The 17480-nt window shown below is 47.6% G+C and overlaps 1 protein-coding gene across 4 annotated transcripts; it reads left to right on the forward strand.

The window, feature by feature from the left end:
* Positions 1-1263: 1263 nt before the first annotated feature.
* On the forward strand, positions 1264-16618 carry TNFAIP3 (TNF alpha induced protein 3). Of its 4 annotated transcripts, none has more exons than XM_059400805.1 (9): positions 1264-1562; positions 5088-5397; positions 8594-8784; positions 9434-9581; positions 9723-9893; positions 10715-10895; positions 12014-12933; positions 13593-13789; positions 14534-16618. In XM_059400805.1, exons 2-9 carry the CDS (start codon positions 5103-5105, stop codon positions 14816-14818), a joined length of 2388 nt encoding a protein of 795 aa, XP_059256788.1. In that variant the 5' UTR covers positions 1264-1562; positions 5088-5102; the 3' UTR covers positions 14819-16618. The 4 variants fall into 4 exon arrangements, with proteins under 4 accessions (XP_059256788.1, XP_059256789.1, XP_059256787.1 ...); XM_059400806.1 differs by lacking the exon at positions 1264-1562 and adding an exon at positions 2936-4191; XM_059400804.1 differs by lacking the exon at positions 1264-1562 and adding an exon at positions 4580-4762.
* Positions 16619-17480: the final 862 nt, after the last annotated feature.

Here is a 17480-nt window from a genome sequence, read left to right on the forward strand (position 1 = left end):
TTCTAATTCCCAAACTAGAGACATGGTCTGACAAGTATAGTTAAGCTCTCCTAAGTAATGGGCCTGGGGCACTGCTAGGTAGCATACGTGCCTGCCTCTCCCTCTGCAGTTCAGGTACCTCCACTGCCCAGATGGCTGACACCTATTTCCACAGGATGTCCCCTGGATAAAAACAGTGGGTTGGTTACCACACTATTTAATAAGGGGTGGAGCGGCCAGTGCATAAAAAGTATTATCAGCCCTTAGCACCTGGGAATGAACTAATTGTCAGGTCGTCTAAAAGAACTCCTAAGGGCACCTGGGTGGCAATCAGTTAAGCGGTTAAGTGTCTGCTTCCGCTGAGATCACGATCCCAAGGTCCTGGGATCCAGCCCTGCATGAGTCTCTCTGCTCAGTGGAGAGCCTGCTTCTCCCTTCACCTGCCTCTCTAACAAATAAATAAATAAGCACATAAATAAATAAATAAAAAGAATAAAAGAACTCCAAATAGGATCTTAGGGGGACATGGCAAGGATAGTAATGGATTAGAAATCTTTTTTAAACTGAAACTACCCGAACATGGCTTCGCCTGGGCACCTGGTATGCAGAAATGGAGAATGGGAAATCAGTTAAGTGCAGGACAGGGTTCATATTTGCTCTGATTCTTAACTTGACCTAAGATTGGTTTTGTCCCTGCAAATATTAAGGCTGCGGGGCCTCAGGATGTCACCCTCACCAGCCTGGGGTCTGGGTGGCAGGACCACTGGGTTGGGGACCAAGGCCCGTGACCTCTTTCTTTTCTCGAAATCCCCACCCGGGCCCAGAGTAGGGCTCTCCCTTAGGAGCTCATCACGTGCACAGCCCCAGCTTTTCAAACCCGATCCGAGGCCTGCGGTCCCTGCGGTCCCGGACGCCCGGGTGGTTTTTAGGGTATTCTTTCTTTATTATTTCCCTTCTTGTTCTTCACAGTTGGTGATTTTCTGCAGAAAAACGGCTGAGAAAAAAGAACCTATTTCATTTCCAGTTCCCATCATCGCGATTTCCACATGGATGTGACGTTGGGTCAGCTTCCGAAATGCCCAGGTGACTCACGCGGGGACACCCGGGGGCGGGACTCAGGAGTTTCTCGCGCGGGGCGGGGCGGGGCGCCGCTGGCCTCCAGCACCCCTGGAGCCTCCCGAGCCCTCTGCGCCCCCTGGCGGCCGGCGACGTGCGGCCCTCGGCGCCGGGCCGGGCGTCACGTGACTGGAAAGTCCCCGCGTGGAAATCCCCGCTCTCCGCCGGCGGTAAAACAGAAAGGGAAAAAGAGAACTGGCAGTCTGCAGTCTTCGCAGCGGGCCAAGTGCAGCGAGCTCGGAGCCCGTGGGGGCGGAGCGGTGACAGCAGCCGCCGGGAGAAGTGCGGCGGCGGTGGCGGAGGGAGGCAGCGGGCGCCATCCCCACCCCCGGCCGGGCCAGCGAGCGAGCGCCGAGCCCCGGCGTCCATGGGGCGCCTCCTCCGCGCGGCCCCGAACCCCGCCTGCAGCGCGCGCCTGCCCTGACCTGGACTTGGGACTTCGGAAGAGGAACGCGCGGCCGGGACAGGTAACCGCCGCGTCCCGTTGCCGTCTGCCACGGCTCGGCGGGGTCGGGGGCTGCGGGTGTGTAATCGGCAGCGACTCGCGGGCTGGCGCCGTCTACCTGGCATGGGTTTGGCAGCAGCGGTCCTGGAAGGGAGTTTGTTGGCCGTTTGTGCCCACTGTGAGTTTTGAAATGCTAGGAGTCTAGGTCGCCGCGCCAGATGTTGGGGTGACAGCTCTGGAATCCTGTCCAGCCAACTGTTTCTTTTAAATACTGCAAAGAACTTAAGCTGTAGCAGACTCCTGGCGAGTAGCCTCCGGACTCCCAGGTCGGGGGGTCCTTGGTGTTTGGCTCTTTTTCGTGCCTTTCGTATTTTTAAATCGAGCTCTGGATGCTGTTGGACACGTAGACCTTGCAGAACCGCTATGGCTTCTTCCCAGATTGTGCAGAAGCACCCCACCGCCCGCGGGATGTCTGGAAGGCCACGAAACCGGGCGGGGGTGGAGGACTCCGCCAGCCCGCCTGTCCGGGGACAGCTTGCAGACACTGGGAGTGAAGTGCGGGGAGGTGGGTGGGGTCCAGGGACAGTGTAGCTCCTCAGTGGCAGCCATGCAAGAGAAGTGTGCATGTTAAAGTGGGCCGTCGGCCTGCTTTTCGGCTGCTCCAGTTCACAGTGATCTGCAGGCCCCTGCCCCAGCCCCTGCCCCACAGTCAGACAGTCTTTGTCAACCCGGGTTGTCCCACATCCTGCCACCTGGCCTCTCAGGAAAGCAGTGGTATTAAGTAAGGAAGGAGCTCAGCTCTTCGGAGATCGCTTTGTTTTCAGTTCTCCCTGCCTCTGATCTTCTTTCCTTAGAAAGCTGGTCTCTGGTCAAGGGACTCAGGGCAGCATCTGGGAAGACCATTGTGGATTAAACCAAAACCCCTGTGTCCCTAATTGTTGAGCAGCCGCTTACTGCCGCGTTCTCATTGTCTAAGGGGCTGCTTTGATTTCTGTGATTCTTTGTACAATTTTCGAATTTTCGGAGGGATCCTTTGCAAAAATTTGATGAGGCATTTGTGCATAAAAAGTCAGTGAGGGGGCGTCTGGGTGGCTCAGTGGGTTAAGCTGTTGCCTTCAGCTCAGGTCATGATCTCAGGGTCCTGGGATCTAGCCCTGCATCGGGCTCTCTGCTCAGCAGGGAATCTGCTTCCTCCTCTCTCTCTGCCTGCCTCTCTGCCTGTTTGTGATCTCTCTGTCAAATAAATAAATAAAATCTTTAAAAAAGTCAGTGAGGTAACAAATGTAAAAGAAATGTTAAGGGTGATAGCGTCTGTCTTTAACTGTAAGGACATTACCATCATAGGTCTGGAGTATTTATTCCCTAATCTTAAATGTGGGGAAATCGGAGAACTGGGAATTTGGATGGTGGGTTTTGATTCTTTGAAGGAATTCTTACAGTCTGTGCAAAGCCAAACCTATGAATGAGAGGACCGTGGGCTATCTGGTAGGGACATTTGCATGTCTTGGTTATGGCTTACAGCTCTCACTATTTGAGGTCTTGGCTGGAAGGTCTTAGAGTGAGAAGAGAATATTAGAAGACTCAGGAAAACAAAAAAGCAACACCTAGCTTGTGTGATCTTTTTACTCCCCGCCTCGTCTCATCTGAGAGCAGCAGGCATTGCAGCCGCAGAGGTGGTGCTGTGGGAATAGCGAGGGGCAGGTGTCGGAAGATCTGGCGCGTTGGCAAAGCTGTCTGCCTTGGCTGGTGTGGAACCTGAGCGGAACGTGTACTTCTGTGGCTTTGCCTGCAGACAGGGAATAAGGTCATCTTGGGTTTTTTAGCCCCAGCATCAAACATGGCACTCTACTTTTAGTAGGTGGTCAGGTAGTGCTTTTTGAGTGATGGACAGATGAATGAATGACATTGCGAGACTTTGGCCCTGCCATGAAGTGGAGGTGGGTGTAATGTTTTTATCCCTTCATTGTGCTTATGGTCCTGCTCTAATTTTGCCCAGTTCCACCTCCAGGGGATGTCTGACGTCAAAGGAAAGATTATCAACTGACCCAGAGAATTACGTCTCCCAGGCCTCACTGGCAATCTGATTAGGAATCCTGATCCAGAGCTATCACCAGAAAGCAACCTTGGGGTCATCTAGTCCAGCCTCTCTGCTTTGAGTGGACCGCAAGAATTTAAACTGCTTCATCAATGGCTTTAAGAGAGCCTAGACTCACGTAGGAAAGACTTCCCTAAAAATCTAGGTTTCTTCTCACTTCTACATAGGTTTCAGGTCTTCCTCAACTAAAAGCTTGCCCTGGTAAATAGTATGATGCAGGAGCGAGATTAACAATCATCATGAAACTCCCTAGGGAATATCTTCATGCTCTGCAACCATCTCTGTCTTCATCTTGGAAACCAAGATGTATGCTGAGGCACCCTGCTGAGGCTTGTGAATGACAGCTGGCTTTCCACACAACCCCAAACTGCGAGGATACCATGTTGTGTCAATTCACAACAACCCAGGCTGTTGGGATGGGTTGTAGATGCTGGGTTTTGCCCTCAGCTTCCTTCATTTGTCCTGAGTGTTCCTGGCCATCTTTCCTTGCCTGCTTCCAGACGTTGATTTCTTTCCACCAGCGGATTATGCTTGAAGATTTCAGCACGAAGACAGGGTGGGAAATGCATCTGAGTGTTGGTCCCTGGCGGATAATAATAAATGTGGTTGGCAGTTGCGTTGGAATAGTAGAACTCTAATGCCTGTTCTTGGAAGTGTGAAATTTATCCTTCTCTTAACATTACAATTCTATTTCTTATTCTGATGTTGTAAAGTTAACAGAGAGGGTTCCAAAAGACTTACTATTTGCTCTTAAAATTGCAAAGCATTTTACTGGAAATAGGCTTTTTTCACCTTTATAAATATTGTAATATATTTTGCAAATGAGCTCTTTATAAATACTTCTCCTTGGGACTGAAGAGGAAACTCTAATCAGAAGCCTAGGTAACAACGTAAAATTGCAAGGTTTTTCACAAAGCTTTTTTTTTTGTAGTATAGGGAGGGAGGGCTTGAAGGAAAAATCAAGGAACTGCCAGAGAGCAAGGACTGCTGAACCATGGTCTTAGGGGAGGAGTTACAGACTTGCCCAGGCTGCCTTGTGTCCTTCACTGGCATTCAGGGCTCCAAAGACCCAGTGGCTGTGGCGTCAGGGTGCCATGAGAATGCTAGGGGAGCTTGCCGGTGATGAGGTGCAGTACCTGTTGCTGACAGAGAGGCTTGGCTCCCTGACAAACGTTACTAAAAACGCGGGTTATTCCCCTCCTCCTCAGGACCCACTCTCCGCCTTCCTTCTCTTGTTTAGACTAATCTTTAAAAGTGATGTAACTTAAAACAGTCCAGTGTGAGTTAATCTTGGGGGCCAGCTAGTATCCTGGGAGTAGAGGTGACTAAGATCTTTTGCCTACAGATTAGGGTAATGACAAGATCAAACGCTGGGGTTTCCTGCAGGCAGGTATATAGGAGTGGTATCAAAGGCGGACTAACGGAATGGGTTTTTCTCCCCCTCCTCTTCAGGTATCGCAGAGCACAATGGCTGAACAGCTCCTTCCCCAGGCTTTGTATTTGAGCAACATGCGGAAAGCTGTGAAGATACGAGAGAGAACTCCGGAAGATATATTTAAGCCTACCAATGGGATCATTCACCATTTTAAATCCATGCACCGATACACACTAGAAATGTTCAGAACTTGCCAGTTTTGTCCACAGTTTCGGGAGATCATCCACAAAGCTCTCATTGACAGAAACATCCAGGCCTCCCTCGAAAGCCAGAAGAAGCTCAACTGGTGTCGAGAAGTCAGGAAGCTGGTGGCACTGAAAACAAATGGTAAGAAGATTTGTCTAAGGCTTGGCTCCCACCGTGCTGGGTCCCCATTCATTCAATTCTGATAGCGCTGGCCCAAATTCAAGTCTCTGGAGAGCACAGACCCCTTAATATAGAATACTCTCTGAAAGACATGTTATTAAAAACAAGTTGGTTTTGCCAATATTTTTACGAAGGATATTTTGTAATTGTGTGTATTAGAGAGCAGAGGCACTGAGACTTGAAGAATGCATTCCAAAATACCATGCCTCCCATTGAGGGACTTGGGTGTCTAATTTTTGTGGCTGTTTGTATAATCATTTGTAAAATACCCTTTCCTGGCCAGTAATGGAAACATTAAAAGGCTTTAAGTTCAAAAGGAAAGCATGGTGTGAAAACTAGTATTACTATTGTTTCCCACTGTCATTAGAAGATGCTCGTAATGATGACCTTACACGACTTGAACTGATGGCATTTTGTGGGTTAACCAGTGAATGGCTGTTGCCTGCCTCTCTCTCCCTTACCTAGGTTCTGTTGGTTTTGGTCCCATGACATGAAGTGGAAAGATACTTGAGATTTTTAGCACAAACTTTACAGCTTTACTTCATTATGTTTAGGGATTCCTAGTTCTGAATTTCTTGCTATCTGTGTGTATCTGCTCAATGGCCCTTTACCACTAATAGCTGTTTCCTGTTCTAAACTTTACTGTTTTGCCTTTTGATTGTTTCCTTCGAGCAAGAGTGTGTGCATCATGGCCACATCCAAGCACACTGTTTCAGGTAGATACAAAATCCTGCATTATAATGTCGCTGATTATTACAAGAAGCAAGTAGACTGTCCATGATCAGTTACATGCTTATAGTCTAGATGAGGGCAGGAATCAGGTTCTTATATAAGTAACCATCCTTCTTTAAGATCACCTTGATCAAATTAATACATCCAAGCACAGAAATCCTTGTTGACAATGAGAGGATGAGAATATTAATTAACTTAGTTGGTACATTCACTTTGGCCATTTTTGATTTGGGCAGCGTGGAGTGCCTGGAGATAGGTATTTTGTGGTGTTCAGTGAGGGCAGTTGGTTCTGGTGCATTACTTGAACATCTTGCCTCTACTTTTGAAGCCCAGATTCTTAGAAACAAAGGTAGAATGAAAACTGGGAAGAGCTAATGTTTACATTTTTCTTGGCCTTAAATCAAGTGATGCGTAGAAGTGGGTAATTATGTTAAGTCATCATCAAGGGGTTTATATTCCTGACAGTTTGTGGTTTTAGCTCTTTCCCATTTTGTTACAAAAAAGGAATGGAGTAAACTCTGGGAGAGTTGGAAACAGAGAGATTCTGCCAAACGAGAAATGTGGTAGGAAGAGGAAAACCTTCTTATCATTAACAGAATTAACTGACATTTTAGGTTGAACTTACTCCTTGAGAAAATAATGAATACAAATAGTAAATTCTTGTTTTGCAAAGGTATGTCATTAAAGTCTACAAGGATTCATGCTACAAATAAAGCTACAAAAGCAAATGCGTTTTGATAACATTTTTGGGGAAATAGGAATGTGGGACTCAGATCTTCTTATTTCCCCACTTTCAAGAAAATTCCTTAAAATTCTGGAAAAGGAAGAGAAGATATTGGGGAGGATAGACAAAGCGACTTTTACTCTCTGGCTTTTATTAAGCACCTTTTTTTTTTTTTTTTAAACCCCCAGCCCCTCAGGAGGGTTGTACAAAGTCAGCGGTCTCTTTGGGGAGGGGGTGATTCATAAGTTTGCATTTGAGGATATGAGACTGCGGTGAATGAGGAAGGGAGTAGGTGGCATAAAATTGAAACTTCAAGTGAAAAATTCCAGCGTCTATTGGCTGCCGCGATTTCACTTGTATAATGAGTAGCCCTATTCCAGCTCACCCTGACCACACCCACTTGGAAAGTCCAGGGCGCCCTTCGCAGTTTAAATGTCTACACACCAGAACAAAAAGTACAATAGCTGTTGCTCAATTGCTAGTCAAATAACTTAGCACTGGGGAATTCCAGATGTTGCTTAGGGAATTTTGTACGGGTGCATCTCAATAAAGAACTGAAAGTAAGCACAAGAAGAAGAAAAAAAGCCTTATCTTTGCTCTAGATTTTGCAAAGGGGAAATTTCAACAGAATGCAATCGTTGCCACACTTCTGCCAAGACAAAAGGCTAAGCGATCTGTTTTGTTCATTCTTGTGAATACTTACTTAGCTCGTTTTTCCCTATGTATGAATTGCAGGGATAGGAGTTGTAGATGGGTATATATGCTTGAGGGGTTTTCTTTGTTGTTTTGTTTTTGCTTTTTACAGTTTGAGTGTACTTAAGATTTGCTAAAAGCTTCAGAAAACGATAGCCCTACTTGTAGAGTAATGTAAGAAAACAGTTGAACTGTTCGTAAAAGCAGCGGTGCACTTGGCCACGAGTTACTAAGGAGTAGACTTTTTTGATATTAAACATTCCTCCCAAATGTTTATTGTTTGGAGGTTAGACACAAGGGCAGCCTCTTGAATTGTGGGTTTTGGCCTGTGAAAGTAACAAATTCATGGAGTAAAATTAGACCTGTTTCTCACAATGCTCAAAGGCAGGCTGAGGAGGTAATGCGGTGTTCTCGATCCCACTTGATAAACCAGGAGAGGAAACTCCCAGGCCCCAGAGGCCTCAGTGGAATGGTCAAGTCATTTACCACTGAGTCATAGCCAGACCGTCCCTGTCTAGTAAGCGGAGCCAAGCCAGCTTCCTGGTTTGTGCACCATACCCCATATGTTCTCTCTAGAGCCACGGAGTAATAGTGCCAGTGTCTTAGCCAAAACATCAAGGAATGCTAGAACGGGACAGACTTTAGAGATCATAACCCAATACCCTCATATCACAAAGAAGAAAAAAAAAGCAACACTCAAAAGCTGAGGAATTTTCCCCAAGGTCACACCTAAACCAGTTAGGGCAAGCCAGGCTAGAACCAAGGTCCCCTGATAATCAGTTCCTGGCCCCTTTGTTCTGTCCAATGTTAAAATTAAGAGTGGAAAGAGTGGTTTTTTTCCCTAAAGCTGTCATCCCCTTGTGAAATGTTCTCAGTTGGCTGTTGGAATAAGAAATTAAACCGTTTGCATTTCTCACATGTCCCTACTGGGTCCCCTGTACTAGCAGCAGGGCTAGTGCATTCTAAAAACTTTTGCTAGGCCTTTGATGTGTATGGCTTCTTCCCCAGGTGATGGAAACTGCCTCATGCACGCTGCTTCTCAGTATATGTGGGGTGTTCAGGACACAGACCTGGTCCTGAGGAAGGCTCTCTTCAGCACTCTCAAGGAGACCGATACATGCAACTTTAAATTCCGCTGGCAGCTGGAGTCTCTTAAATCCCAGGAATTTGTGGAAACGGGGCTTTGCTACGACACTCGGGTATGTTTTGTTCCCCCATAAATATCTATCAATAGAGCTCCATGGTGGGTGAAGTGCCTCTCGGGCCAGCCCCCACTCTCGAGGACCATATGACTTCCTAGGTCACGTGAACTTGGCTAAGCAGAGCGCAGTCCATGGAAAATACCTGAAACCTCCTGTGGGATGAACAGGAGGCTTTTGTCACTGCTGGGAGGTTTCCAGGCAGCAGATTCCCAGCTGTGGATCTCTTTTTAGCAGAAGGGCTACTTGGCCTTTCCTGTGGTGTTTTGGTTGCTTTCCCATCTGATTGCCCTTTGCATGCTTTACCGAGCCTGCCACTCAAATTCAGACGTGGGGCTCACCATTCTCAGTCACAGGCTTGGAATTTTTGTGAACATTTGGATAAGGGGCTTTGGTGTTATGCCTCATCAGGGATTTTTTTGAAATCAGGTGCTGTCCCCATCCTCCCCCACTTCTAAGTTGGCCTTCTAGTGGAAAGTAAAGGAAGAAAACCAAACTGGGGAAAAAAAGAGTGATCACTCAAATGATGATTTCCAGAAAGGGGAAAAGCAAGCCAGGTTATATAAATGAATAATTGTAGAGCAAAGTCCGACTGACTTTTTAATGCGTAGTTCATTCACTCCCAATTTCCCCTTTACCCACTTCCTAGAATTGGACTGATGAATGGGATAGCCTAATCAAAATGGCATCCACAGACACACCCGTGGCCCGAGGTGGACTTCAGTATAACTCACTGGAAGAAATACACATATTTGTCCTTTGCAACATCCTCAGAAGACCAATCATTGTCATCTCAGGTGAGAGCTGCAGGTTGCTTATTTGTATTCGAGAGCTGGTCGGCTTCTGTTAGCTCTTCAGAAAAACTGAGCCTATCTCAGGCTACCAGGGTCACCAGCAATAATAGCTGAAGGGAATTTGCTTGCTCTTTCCCTAAACAGACAAAATGCTGAGAAGTTTGGAATCGGGTTCCAATTTCGCTCCCTTGAAGGTGGGCGGGATTTACCTGCCTCTCCACTGGCCAGCCCAGGAGTGCTACCGATACCCCATCATTCTCGGCTATGACAGCCAGCACTTTGTACCCCTGGTGACCCTGAAGGACAGCGGACCTGGTGAGAACACAGCATGGATTCACATTTGTAACTGCTGCTAGATAGTGAGACGCCCTGTTCCCACTGACCGCTGGGCTCTTTGGGGCCCTCTGGCAAGAGCCTCATTTATGTTTATTATTTGCATGTGAATACAGTGTTCCGTCACGTGCCTGGTTAGCAACAGTAATGCCGTGGCAGTAATCCCGCCATCTTTGTGTATGGCTTGGAAAGCACTTCCCACAGCTTAGCTGCAAGGAGGAGGTCTGTGACGTGACCATCGCCCTTTGACATATGACAGAGTGAGGCCCACAGAGCCCTGGCCCAGAGTCAGTGTCTATCAGGTTAGCCATTACTAGGATAGCTTCCCGTGGAAGAGGCAGTGTGCGCAGTGCTTTAGAGGATAAATGTAGACATTTATTTCATCTCATTTCATCCTCACAGCGTCCCTATGGACCGTAAGCACTGGAAGCCTTGTTTTACAGAGATGCCTGAAGCTCAGAGAAGTTCAGTAACTTCCCTGATATCACAGAGCTTGACAGGGCCAAAACCAGGACTCAGACTCAGATCAGTGTGGTTCGGAAGTGTGATGATTTACCCAATGAGTTCCACTGCCTCCAGGTTGCCTAATATTCTCTGAGCTTCCAGAACATACAAAGCATTTTATGTTGAAGTTTAGTGTAGTTTGTTTCCCCATCTGCATTTGATTGTGACTAGATGATACTTTTCTACCCTTTTTTATATTTTTTCCGTGTTTGTGAAATGTGACCATTATATATGCAGCCTTACACATAATCTCATTTAGTAGAATCATGTGTCACTTATATGTTGCTTCTTTCCCTCAGAAATCCGAGCTGTTCCACTTGTTAACAGAGAGCGAGGAAGATTTGAAGACTTAAAAGTTCACTTTTTGACAGATCCTGAAAACGAGATGAAGGAGAAGCTCTTGAAAGAGTATTTGATGGTGATCGAAATCCCCGTCCAAGGCTGGGACCACGGCACCACCCATTTGATCAATGCCGCAAAGTAAGAGTTTATCCTTAGCTCTGTCCTTTGTCATTTTCAGCTGCTTTTACTTCCGCCACAGAAGCTGAGGCCATCCCAGAGCTCAACCGTAAAGTTATTTGAAGCCGGTTTCCTCCAATGTGCAAGAGATCCAAGTGTGGTGTATATAGTCAGAGAGGATGACGGGAGGCCATACCAACTTGGGTTTCACATGGGAATGAGTAATTTCTCCATGGTCACTTTCCTGCATAGCTGGATACTGACAGTCAAGATGGTGGCTTTAAAGTCTCTTGAACCAAGGATAGTTTTGTTGTGTTTTATTTAATTGCCCTAGTAATAGGCTAGCAAGTGAAAATTCTTGGAAACAGACTCCTTTTTCTCTTGGCTTCTTGGTAAGGACAGACTTCTCAGACACAGTCGGGTTGTGGATCATCTTTATGTGGGCATGCATATGATTTTTGCCCCATAGGAAGTGGAGGCAAGACCCAGAGGACATGCAGTGCGGGTGTCCAGATCTTAAACACTGGCTTTATGTTGGAGAGATGCCTATTTGTTAGGACTTGAAATACACCATAGGGGGAGGCAGACACATGATAGAGGCTTGGAAGTGAGTGGACAGCACCTGGGGGTATGTCCACTGCTTGGTCACTGTGCAGGGCAGTCCGTGCTGATAGACACCAGCTGCCAGTTTAAGATTAATAACACCAAAATACAGGCGACGATGTCCCAAAGTAGTTTGAGTTATAACATAGACTAGTCCCAAATGAACATGCTATATGATGTTTTACTAGATGTTTGACATCAGAGAAGTTAAAAAGTAAAAGTGAGTTTTTAAAAGAGTCAAATGTAACAGCGTCCCCAGAATAGCCCTTTCTTTAGAATTATCAGTAATTTGGAGTGGACCAAGATTGATTAAATAAGACTGTGGTTCTTGAAAAAAAATGAAATCTCCTTAGCAGTATTAGACTGTGCTCTGCTGGAAGTGTAGACTCATGATCATTGGCCTGCATGTCAGTGAGTGGTTATCAAGTTATTGCCATAATGCACATTGTAGGAGTTTGGCCTCTGAGCTCATGATGTAGAATTCTGTGTGTATCCATGTTTGTGTGTAGTCTCATATTTTTCTTTTTGGTCTTTAGGCTAGATGAAGCCAACTTACCCAAAGAAATAAATCTGGTAGATGATTACTTTGAGCTTGTCCAGCATGAGTACAAGAAATGGCAGGAGAACAATGAGCAGGAACGGAGAGAGATACATGCTCAGAATCCTTTGGAACCTTCCGTTCCCCAGCTTTCGCTCATGGACGTAAAATGTGAAACACCCAACTGTCCTTTCTTCATGTCCGTGAACACCCAGCCTCTGTGCCACGAGTGCTCAGAGAGGCGGCAAAAGACCCAAAGCAAACCCTCAAAGCTGCACTCCAAGCCAGGCCCCGAGGTGCTCCCTGGTATGGCTCTCGGGCCCTCCCGGGGCGAGGCCTATGAGCCCATGGGCTGGAGCCCCGAAGAGCCAGCCGGGGGGCCTCGTTCGGCCCCTCCGACGGCGCCCAGTCTCTTTCTGTTCAGCGAGACCACCGCTATGAAGTGCAGGAGCCCTGGCTGCCCTTTCACACTGAACGTGCAGCACAATGGATTTTGTGAGCGCTGCCACAACGCTCGGCAGCTGGGCGCGGGCCACCCCTCGGACAGCACGAGGCACTTGGACCCCGGTAAGTGCCGAGCCTGCCTGCAGGACGTCACCAGGACGTTTAATGGGATCTGCAGTACTTGCTTCAAAAGGACTACAGCAGAGCCCTCCTCGGGCCTCAGCTCCAGCGTCCCTCCTTCCTGTCACCAGAGGTCCAAGTCAGACCCCTCACAGCTCGTCCAGAGTCTCTCCACACATTCTTGCCATAGAGCCGGGACCGAGGCTCCCTCCGGCTGCCTCTCTCAGGCCACACGGACTCCAGGGGACAGGACGGGGACCAGCAAGTGCAGAAAAGCTGGCTGCATGTATTTCGGGACTCCAGAAAACAAAGGCTTCTGCACGCTGTGTTTCATCGAGTACAGAGAAAACAAACGTGAGTGAACTGACGGATTTCCTAAGCCCCGTTTCTAAACCCCTGGGCTAGAAGCAGTTTTGCTCCGGAGCTGCCAGAAAGCAGCCCCTCTGGGCGGCGGGGGAGAGTGCAGCTGGCTCAGAGAGATGGTCACTTGGAGGCAAAAGACACAGAAAACCACTTTCCAAAGTCCTACAGCCCCTCCTAGGTAGAGTTCATAGAATTTTATTTCACATGGTCATTTAGCATCTGGCATTTGTGAGGCAGAGTTTAAACAAGACTTCTTTGGACATGTAGATGTAATAGAAGTCCAGAGTTGATGGGCAGTAGCTGAAGAGAGGGAAGTCTCCGCTGACCCTGAGAAAATGCAGTTGGTTTTAGAAACCTCTCGTTTGAAGAAGGACCGATGGGCAGTTAGTGTCTCTGTTCTGTTACCATGCCTGGCCTGTGCAGCACGTTCAAAAATGAACGGTCTGTAAAGTCAAAGATGTTTCCATAATGGCATTATTATCCTTTTTTTTCTTTGACTGAATTTAGAAAAGGCCGTGCTCATGTATGCACAGCCCAGGGTTCCCTAACCTATATCCAGAACCTGGCAGTCTCTCTCTCTCTCTCTCTCTCTCTCTCTCTCTCTGCTTGGAGACCACCTGTAGCACTGATGAGCTCCAACTCTCTTTCAGATTTTGTCCCTGCCTCCACGAAAGCCAGTCCCACGGCCCCCAGGTTCCAGAATGCTGTCCCCTGCCTGGGAAGGGAATGTGGCACCCTGGGAAGCACCGTGTTTGAAGGATACTGTCAAAAGTGTTTCATCGAAGCTCAGAGTCAGAGATTTCACGAAGCCAAAAGGACCGAAGAGCAACTGGTGAGACATTTTGAGGTACTTCCCCTCCCCCATGGGGCCAGCCCTCCTCACTGGAGCCACTTCTTCCCACTGAGACAGCGGACTTTCCTCCCTGCCAAGTTCCGGGGAAGAACCTTGGGGGGGTTTTGGTGGGCGGAGAAGTTCCTGTAGCCCCCAGGGTTGGAAGTGCAGTAGGTACTGCACTTGATTTTCGTGGCCTAACTGTACTATAGAATTCATTTAGAAAGTAAATCGAATCAGCCATAGAATAAAACCTCTTAAAGTCTCTAAAAAGCCTGATGCCAAACAGAGACTTTTTGATTTGTAGCAGCACAGGGATCTGAGTGGCCAGCAGACTTTGGCAAGTAGTCCTTTATCAGGAGACAGGAGGAGCAGGCAGAGTAGCCCACATGCCTGCACACAGTGGCACAGGAGAAAAGCCACCTTAGGCTGATGGTTGCCTCTCCTGTTGTTTACAGCATGGTAGGGAGTCTGTCTGGGGAAGGCCAGCTTCTCACTAACACAAGCGGAGGCTAGCTGGGCCAGCCTTCGCAGGCCTCCAGGTCAGGTGCTCCTTGGTTGCACTCAGTGTGCTCTCACGGGACTGGGAGGAGGCATCTTTGGCGAGCATCCAGTCCCAGACAGCACGTGCAGCTCCCTGGGTCAGGCAGTGGCTCTCCACCCCACAGAGTTCTTGGTAACACCCGTGCAGGCAGAGGAGATTACCTGGTGCTCTCCCTGAGCAACTGGCCAACAGTTCTCTCTGCTCTTTCCATTCAGAGAACGAGCCAGCGCAGAGACGCGACTCGAAGCACAGCGAGCGCCTCCAGGCCCAAGTGTGCCCGGGCCTCCTGCAAGAACATCCTGGCGTGCCGCAGCGAGGAGCTGTGCATGGAGTGCCAGCACCTCGGCCAGCGCGTGGGCGCGGGGGCCCACCGGGGCGAGCCAGTTCCCGAGGAGGCCCCCAAACAGCGCTGCCGGGCCCCCGCCTGCGATCACTTCGGCAACGCCAAATGTAGCGGCTACTGCAACGAGTGCTTCCAGTTCAAGCAGCTGTACGGCTGAGGGGTGCAGAGGGGCCCCGGGGACCTCAAGCCTCAGCAGGCAATGGTGCTAGCCGCAGCGAGCTGCGGGCGGCTTCAAGCAGGGGAGCAAAGAGAAGCTCGGGTCGCGGTCGCGGCCAGCCTGCGCAAGTGGCCTTGGAACGAGAGCAAGGCCAGTGACGGGCGGCGGATGGGCTGCTGCTCTTCCCCCGCCACCTCGCCTGCCACGCGGAAGGGCAGGGACTGCGTGGACTCGGAATGTGTGGTGGGACTACATCATCTTCTCAGGAGAAAAGGGAGAAAAAGCTCGGTCAGGTGGGTTGGGGATCCCAGGCCGTTTCCCCCCCCTCACCCGCACCGCCCCACTCTGGCCGGGCTTGGAGCCACGGAGCTGACTCGCCGCACCCACAGGCCCTCAAGTTCAGGAAGCTCAGGGAGAACGGACAAATTCAGTGTCAGTGGTGAGTGGTCTTTCCCTCCCCGCCTCGTCCATTTCCCGCGGACACAGCAGGGCAGACACCGAGCTGTCCACAGACTGTGGCTCTGAGGCTGCTGAGATGGAATCAGTTCACGCTGAAGAGCAAACCAGCTGCTCTTTACAGTATGCACCTTGGAAGAAATCAGAACATTCTAGTGGGAAGATGTGTGCCTCTCTTGGTTATCACTGTCTTCACTTCTAAAGAAGTTAGCTTGAGGTGTGCATGAAAATGTGTACATATATAATGTACCCTTATATTATGTATGAGGGAATTTTTTTTATTGTGGTGAAGTATATTGTCTATATAATTCACTTTATTTATTTTATTTCAAACTTCAGGTTTATTTAAATGAAGATGTTTCTTCTGCCCTGGGTAAAGTGTCTGCTGTAGTGTCTTCTTGAAATAGCGTATTCATAGTCAGTCCTCTTTTGGGCGAGTACCTGAGTGCCTTGGGGATTTGGTCTCTTTGATGTACTGTGGTTGTCTTCCCTAAGAAAGAAGGAATTGCACCAAAGGTATATTCATTAAAAGCTCATGCTTTTCTTGATGAAACTTGGGTTAGAGGCTCTTGCTAGCCAAATGAAAAAAAAAATAAAAATAAAAAAAAGTAACTGCTTTCCGCAGTAAACAGATGCCTTGAATATCCTACCTCTTTAGAGATAAAATTAGGAACGAATGGGATGAGATTGGAGAAGGTCACTGGGACAATGTGACCTTTAATGATAGTTTTATTTGCTGTGTTTGAACTCTCTGTCCCGGTAGCAACCGCACATCCAGTGGCACCTTTGCGCTGGGACAGCAAAACCCTGTGACCATGAGCATAAGGAAATTTCTTTTTGTCCTTGGCCTGCAGTTTCTCTGTTTGCTCTGTGTTGCTGTCATACTTGTTATAAGAAAAAAAAGGGGGAAACACATTGTCCCCAGAGGTAAAGGCTGCCATTTATTTTGGGGGGGGGGGGGGTGTCTGGAACTTATGACCTGAAAATATCAGTAATCTGTAACTCTACACAGCCTTTACTTGTATTACCTGACATGTTTGCCACCTCGAGTGCTATTTCCTCAACATAAATTTTAATCATATTTTCTAAAGATCTCAAATAAACATCAGTGTTCATGTAGTTCTTCTAAAGTCAATATTTTAATATTTTGTGTGTATCAATATTTTCATTCTTAATGTGAAAAATGGAATTATTTATACTTATTTTAGAAAGCATTTGAAATTTGCACATTTAGTTGTCCCTGATAGAGAGCTGTTTGTTCTGTTGGATTCCTTTAAGTTTTCCTAAATATGTGTAACTTTTCACAAAAGTCAATATTAAAAAAATAAATTATTTAAGAACAGATTTTGATGTTTTCTGCTTACAAATGGTCAGAGAAAGAGACCCAAATACTAAGGCTATGTTTCCCAAACAGCCTCATATCGAGGTACACCCGGAATAGTGGACATGCGTCCCACCCCCATGGAGTAAGAACTCTGCGAACATTATAACGGCATGAGGGTAAGGCATTGTTCAACTGCAGGGACACTGAGGCCCAGGCAGGAGTGGGAAGCGTCAACCTGTCCCATTCTCAGGAGACATTAGGTCCCTGAGCCCCTCCAAAGGTTGCTGCCTTTGGCCTTCTTGCAGTGCAGAAAAGGAAAGCAAGAGAGAGCAGCAGAGAGAGGCTTAGAAAGAAAGAAATAGGAGGGAGGTGGGAAGCCTGGTGTAAGATTTCCTGGGTCAGACCTTAAAAGAGGTGACAGATGGCCATGGTGGCTGCAAGGATTGACAGCACCAAAAGCCTGGGAAATTATAAAATGACACATTCTTCCACCCAATCCAAACATATCCCCAGAAGCTTGATTCAGGAGGACTGCAGATTCCAGAATCTTTTTTTTTTAAAGCTCCCCAGGAGATTCTGATCATCAGCGAGATTTTAGAACCATGCTTTGACAAATCATTCGTGATCTTTTGTTAACTTATTACGGGAAATGTTAACACACAAGAAAGCAGAGTTTAATGAACCCTCATGTGTCCATTACTTGGTTTTGATAATGATCAGCATTTTGCCAGATTTGTTTCATCTTTCATTCCCTCTTTTTCTTCTGGATGATTTCAAAGCAAATCCCAGCCATGTGTGTCCTCACACCCACAAATACATCAGTGTGCATCTCTAATTGATCATCATTTTTTTGTTTTGTTTTAGTACAACCATCATTTTTAC

This window comes from Mustela nigripes, chromosome 5 (genome assembly GCF_022355385.1).
Source record: "Mustela nigripes isolate SB6536 chromosome 5, MUSNIG.SB6536, whole genome shotgun sequence".
NCBI classification, from domain to species: domain Eukaryota; kingdom Metazoa; phylum Chordata; class Mammalia; order Carnivora; family Mustelidae; genus Mustela; species Mustela nigripes.